Genomic DNA, 7364 nt, shown 5'->3' on the forward strand with positions numbered 1-7364 from the left:
GGAAATTGTTTTTTCTCTTCAGCTAAAAAAAATTATCAGCATCCTAAAGAAATTTGTCCTCTAAAAGTGTTGATAGTGTTAGTTCTCTGATTATCCTATTGTATTGGGTTGATTAGATGTTAAGACGAATCTCGTACAATTGATATTTCACAGCGATCAAATAACAGTAGTTAACACTTCCATAGTACTTACTATGTGCCAGGCAGGGTTCAGGAACTTTATGTAATTAACTAATTTAATCCTCTGACAAGTCTATGAGGTAAGTAAGTACAGGTAGTAACCCCAATTTTACACAAGAAGAAACTGTGAAGCATAGAGAAGGTAAGCAACTTGCTCATACAGCTAGTTCAAGTCCAGACAGTCTATAGTCCAAGTCCAGGCAGTCTATAGTTCAAGTCCAGGCAGTCTAGTAGCAGAGACTGCGTTTTACTTCTACTCCAAATGGTTTTTGATTTGTACAACTAACCAGACACTGATACAGAGACTTTATGTGAATTAATTAATTTATTCTTCTTAATAACTCTATAGAGTAGGTGCTATTCTTCTCCTGAGATTGTTAATGAATAGTCTGAGGAACAGAGATCTTAAGAAACGTCCCCAAGTTCACAGTTCATATAGGGTGAAACCAGATGTGCAATGATCAGAGTCTGTTTAGTAGGCATATCTGAAGCTTCCTTTCTGAAGTTCTGGTGAAACATCTTGTTATCCAAATAAGATGTTATTTAGTACTATTATTTATCTAATTTAGTACTATTATTAATCTATGTATGTCTTTCTAAGGAAAATTTCATGGGGTAATATGTATAAGTTTATATATTCATCTCTCTCTTTGTCTCTGCCTCTTGGTCTGTCTCTCTGTTTCTGTCTCTGTCTCTATCTCTGTCTCTCTCTCTCTCTCTCTCTTTCTCTCATCTTCCCCCTTCCTGTATTTAACTCTCTTGCCATCTCCCCTCTTCTCCAATGAAACCTCCACTGCTCGCTCAGAAACATAGAGCCTGGTTTATGTAGGTATTTAAGAAAGAAACATGATGAATTAAGTATTTGCTGACTACTATATAATAATCACTGGGCTTTGTATAAGAGAAAAGAACTGGCTAATATAGATAGTGTGCTTTTCTATATATACAAGCACAGGTTTTCCTTTCTATCTATCTCTGTTTCTAAACTATGTATCTATCTACCTACCTATCTATCTTTAGCCATATATCAATCCATCTGTCCATTCATTCATCAGTCTGGCAAGGAAGGGGTAGCGGAGGGAGAAAGAGAGAAAGGAAAGGAGGAAGGAAGGAGGGAAGAGGAAAGGGGAGAGATGAGAGGAGGAAAAGGAGGAACTGGATGATGATGAGGAGAGAGGAATGGGAAAGGGCCATCTTTGGCAAACTCATCAATTTACAGAAGAGACTGAACCTCAAAAAGAGGAGGTGAGTTACGAAATGATGCCGGTGAGAGCTATGAAGTGGATTAGTAGGGGTTGGACTTGATGACTAAGAATTTTTCCATAATTTTTATCTTAACAGAGCTTGGTACTTATAGCTAGTTATGGACTATTTTTCTTTCACTGTGCCCTTGATTTTCAGGGGCAGATGGAAATTTGGGCAACATTAGCGGGAGGTTTGAGGGTATTTTCAGCCTCCAGGCTCTGGAGCCATTCCTCTCACCCTGGACAGGCTGCCAGAGCTGGACAGGCTACCTGAGTGTCTTTCCTTTCCATGCAGGGGAGGAGGCCTTGACCATGTACATGGACAAAAGTCGCCTCGACAGGAAGTCAGGGAATGCCACTCAAAGTGTTGAAGCTCTGCACCAGCTGGCATCATCCTACTTTGTTGACCGTGATGGAACCATGAGGAGGCTCCATGAGATCCAGATATCAACTGGAGCAATCAAGGTACTGCTCGAGGGTGGGTGGGGTGGCAGGTTCCTAAGACAGCAACCCTGCAACCCAGGTATTCTCAGAGTCAATGGGAAGATACAGTCCCTGGCATCATGTCCACGTACCTAATAGCACCTCCTGCCAACCGTGTTGACTGATGTCACGTGCACCCTAATAGCCTGGACACTGTTATTATGGTGACCACATGCCCTGATTTACTGGGGCCACCCTGGCTACGGTCACGGCATAATTAGCAATGACTCTCTCAGTCACTCTGAAAGTGTTGTATGGATGACGATCAAACTCCCTTCTGAGATGAAGAAACTGTGGCAACAATGGGTAAACGATTTTCCAAGGTCACAGAGCTAGCAGGTGTCGGATTACTGATGCCTGGTCAGTAATTTTTTAAACACCTGTGGTTTTTGTTCCCTACTCCCATTTTACAGGTGGAAAAACTGAGGTCCAAGGGTTAAAGACCTTTGCTCAGGGTTTAAGAGGGACTAGAACTCTAGTCTCTACACCAAAGGTTAGTGAGTATTTTCTGTAAAGCACCAGGTAATAAATATTTAAAGCTTTGCGGGTCATATGGTTTCTGTTGCTACAACTCATTTCTGCTGCTACAGCACAAAAATCAGCTGGAGACAGTATGTAAACAAATGGATATGGCTCTGTTCCGATAAAACTTTATTTACAAAAACAGGCGGTCTGTCATTCTCATGTACGCCATGCCTATCTACACCAGCTCTAGCCAATTGACCTTTCCAAGATGATGAAAATGCCCTCTATCTGTTCTGGCCAAGACAGTAGCCACTAGTCATGTGGGATTATGGAACCCTTGAAATGTGGCTACTGAGGAACTGAATTTGTAAGTTTATTTCATTTTAATTAAGTTTAACTTTAATTAGCCACACTGGATAAAGCAGCTCTAGACTTTCAGTTTAGTGCCTTAAAGCACAGGAACCTTTGAAAAAAAAGACAGATTCCATTTTAAATGCAATAAATTCAGAGGTTACCTTTACAAAGAGAATAAAGGAAGGCATTCTTGATAAAATGGATTAGTTCTTCTGAGAGTTTCAATATGGATTTTTTGCATCTCAGATTTTCTTAAACCAGGTTATACCTGCCTGTTACTTCTCAATCTTCAGTCTAATTTTTTTTTTTTCTCCTTAATAAAATGTAGACCTGGTCTTATGTTAAGACTTTCAAAGATCTCTCTGGGAAGAAAAAGTGTATGTCTGTATGTGGTGGGAGCAGTGTCAGGGCAGACACAGGCAGATGAGGCAGCAACTGACCAGAGGAAGAGAAAGATGTGGGAGGGAGAGAGTTTCTGAGGAGGGAGGTAGGAAGGAGAGACATAAATCAGATCAACAAACAAAGAGCCACTTAGCTGAGAAGAATCGCCTATATTCGGGGATTATGTTGTTAGAGAACTCGGCCCAGAGAGAAGCCGTCAGCTTGGGGTGAAGCAGAGGCCTGGTTTTCATTATCACCAAATGGTTCTCGCCCCACCGGATAGGACACGGAATTGAGATATTGAATCTCTGTCACAAGGTAATCCTCTTTTGTGCATCCTGAAAGTGCAGCCTGCCTCCTTAGGAGGAATTTTCAGACAAAAAATTGCACAGAAGCCACTCAAGGAGCTATTTTACCACTAGCACTGTCTTCTACACTCAATCTGAGACTTGCATTTTTTCTTGCTATTTCTTGACGCCACCTCAAGATCCTGCCGGCCGGGACGGGTCTCATTGCCGGCTTTGTTTAAGAGCCACAGCTGACCCAGGTGGGGAAAGTTTGCCCATGATTTTCTTTTCCTGGGTATTTTTAGCAAAATTAATTAGTAGTTTTGATTCTCACGCAATAATAGCGGTATTATAATAACTATGTTATTATTCCATTCAAAAAAGAATAAATGACTTGTTTAAACCCCAAAGCTAGATGATCTTCCATTTATTTACTATTTCCTAAGTGTTAGACACTTCAAAAATATGATCCCTTTACAAGTGAGGTGGGAGCGAGTATGACTAACATTTTATAGTGGGGACGTTGAGGCTTAAAAAAGGCTGTCACTGATCCAAGACTTCACAGCTGGAAAAGGGCAGAACCGGCATCTAGAAATCTCTGTGGCTATTTCCCGTCATCAGTTTCTACAACAGTCAGTGCTGTGTCTTTATACTTGGGTGCAGATCTCAAAAGAACCCTACAAGTGCCTGTGTTCAATAATGGGCAGTGAAAGCTAAAGGGATGAAGAATCCTCTTTTCATATTATTCATCTCTATTTCAAGGTTATCTTTTTTTAATAGCTGTTCTCCTATTGTCCACCATCTCGATTATTCTAAAATGATTTTCTGTGAACACACTTCCATAGAATTGGGGTGTTTTGTTCTGCAGTGGCACTGATTGTGCTCCTAGCTGAAACTATTTTACGGAAAGTGGGGATAATTTTATTGTTATTGCATAATAATAATGCATATATACTTATTACAATCTATAGAGGCTTTTGGCAATAAGATGCCCATCTTGGAACATGCACCATGTGTCAGGCACTGACACCCATCATGCATAGTCTCACAGCCTTCTGGGAAAAGGGATTTACTAGCTTCACGTTGCAGAAGCTTAGAGCATTTAAGTGACTTCTTTAGGGCACAGAGCAAATAAATGGCCCAGCCAGTATTTAACACTGATTCTCCTGACGCCAAAGCCCATGCCTTTGAAATAGACTATCCTGCTTCTACTTTTTAGTCCATGTAATACTTAAAGCTGCTTGTAAAGTCAATACCACAGAGAGAACGTCGGCATTCTGGCCCAGTCCGTGTGCTGGATTGGCCTGCTATCTTGTCATCTGCTTGGTGACAGCCAGGCATGGTCCTTGACACAGGCAAGATACAGGAAGCAGCAATTGACCCAGGGCAGAAGACTTTCTCTGCCGGCTTTGCTCTGCCGGGGCTGACTCTGCAGGATCTGTCCCAGACAAGGGCGTCTGTCTCACATTCTGTCACCCTCGATGTCCACTCCAGGTCACAGAGACACGTACTGGGCCTCTGGGCTGTAACAGCTATGACAATCTGGACTCTGTGAGTTCCGTCCTTCTGCAAAGCACGGAGAGCAAACTGCACCTTCAAGGTAGGGTTCCAGGGGCAATGGTGGGACCGGAGATGGAGCGGGAAGCAGCATGGGGGAGGAGGCACGAGGGAGAGGGAGAATGCAGAAAAGGATGAAAGACGGAAACCAATGAAAACTACCAACATGGAAATTAAGACAGTCATGATATAATGTCCTTTTAAAATTTTTAGCATATACAGGACATTAAATTCACGGTTATTAATTAGTTTTCAGGTATAAAGCATGGAAATGTGAGCTTTATCTGATTATTTTGATGAAAACATCTAAGCGCTGTTATTTATAGATGTTCCAGATCTAATATATATTAAAGTTTCATATCATATCATCTGAATTTCTTACATTATAGTATTTGATTTTCAATGTATTTTGGCAGGTGTTATTTGAATTCTAAGAGCTGTAGGGCAATTTATAGAATTTTTGGTTCTATGTAATCTTGCTCCTTATTTTTTAATCATCTGTGGTCTTTAATATATTCATACACACATCCACCCTTTTGAATGTGTATGTATGTGTGCTTTTAGCTGAGTTTACAGATGAGAATGCTCAGTGCTGGCTAGAATACAGAGAGACAGTTGCTCTTAGGTATTGCTAGTGAGAATAAAACAATTGTAAGGATTGATTTGTTGATATATATAAATATTTGTATTTGTTTAACATCTGTTATATATCAGGTCCATGTTAGGTGCTCCATATGTGCTCATGACTTTAAAGAAGATTTACCCTTTAAAATAGTAATTTTACCCTAATTAATTTATTGTAAAGAAGAGAGGAGATTGTAGAGATAAAAATTGACAAGGCTTTAAGTACAGACAGTGCTGTTTTAAAAAGCATAATTTATAATAGAAAAAAATATAAAGATCTCAATTTTCCAAATGAGGAGACTGAGTAAATTAATGTAGCATTCATACAACATAGTATTAAGCAGGTTCTAAAATGTTGTTTATGAAGAATTTCCAAGAATATGGTGACAGTGATTTGATATAATTTTAATTAAAAAATAGATGGTTTCTGATTGGGTTAGGGCATGATCTTAACAGTGACAAAGGACAAGGAAAAATAATATTGCAAGCAAATGTGCTGAGATGTCAGAAGAGGTTACCTCTGATGGTTATGTTATAGATGATTTATTTTGGGCTTCCAGTTCCTTTTTTAACTTTTCTACAGTAATTATGTATTAACTTTATAGTCAGGGGAAAAAAAAATGACATGCTTTAACTTTGAGCAGACTAAAAATGTGACCTTCTAGAAAAGTATATGTTAAAGGTGATTCCGAATGTCAGTGGGAGGAAAGTTGGGTTGAGATTGGCAGGTAGAGCTAAGCAGAGCTTAATGTGACTTTTATATTCTGGTTCGTTGGCAACTCTTTGATTCATGCTTCTGTTATAGAAGATGATTGGAAAATGGTGCAGGGAGGGCTTGGAAGTGTCACTTGGGAGCAATGAATGAAAATCCTCAGAGAAATTCAGGCCAAGAAAGTGGTTTAGTGTTAAAACAAAACACAACCTCAAATACATGAAGAATAACCCTGCCCCACTTAGTAGAGAAAAGAGTACAGGTGGGCTTGGCGACTGCTAATGAGAAAGTAGATAAGAAAGTCAGATCTGCCTTGGGTGGGCCAGTGACGTTAGTTCCTAAGATACCTGCAGTGACCTTGTGAAGTGCCAGCAGGGTTTGAATCCAGGAAGTCTTCAGTCTGCATTCGATCACCCTACTTTGCATGTTGGAGGTGTAAAGACCTGTGAATTATAATTGGAAAAAATTTAGAAGGGATTAAGAGGATATAACTAGGAAGACATTAAGATCTTAGGGACATTTAGAGGCTGATTTACCATGAAACTAATGAAGCTTGAGGTCCAGAACTTCCTCATCTTTCCTATGTCCTTAACTTTTCTCATTCTAAATATTCACTTTCATATCTAAATTTGAACTTCTTTTCTCAGTAAGCACTAAAGTATAAGTCTCAGTCCTTCAAAACCCAGGTCCACCGTTGGTTACATTATTAGAAGTATATTATCCATGAAAAGGAGGTGACATCTTTGCCCTATTCTAGATTGGTCAGAGCACCCCTAGAAGCTTGGATTCAAGTCTGAGAATCACACTTCAAGAGAGATTAAGACATTACAGTGTGCGCAAAGGAAGGTCTTGTCTTATGATAATAGCTGAAGAAAGGTGGAACAAAAGGACTTGCCCGGAGATACCTATAGGATTGTCTTGCAGAAAAGATAATCAAATTCATTAATATGGATGAAATGAGCTAAACCTGAGCTACTTATGGGACGCTACAAGGACTCCAGCTTTTAACTGAGATAAAATAGATCTCAGTTTAAACTCAGTATAAAATAGATCTTTTAATACACATTCAAGGCCAAAC

General features: G+C 39.7%; 1 protein-coding gene across 1 annotated transcript in view; it reads left to right on the plus strand.

The window, feature by feature from the left end:
• Window positions 1-7364, plus strand: part of BRINP1 (BMP/retinoic acid inducible neural specific 1) — a 171576-nt gene that overhangs the window by 114232 nt on the left and 49980 nt on the right. Inside the window, exons 4-5 of the mRNA XM_006917088.1 lie at window positions 1719-1888; window positions 4888-4993. Of these exons, the coding sequence (XP_006917150.1) occupies window positions 1719-1888; window positions 4888-4993 (276 nt within the window). The remainder of the gene's footprint in view (window positions 1-1718; window positions 1889-4887; window positions 4994-7364) is intronic.

This window comes from Pteropus alecto, unplaced genomic scaffold, assembly GCF_000325575.1.
Source record: "Pteropus alecto unplaced genomic scaffold, ASM32557v1 scaffold226, whole genome shotgun sequence".
Taxonomy (NCBI): Eukaryota; Metazoa; Chordata; class Mammalia; order Chiroptera; family Pteropodidae; genus Pteropus; species Pteropus alecto.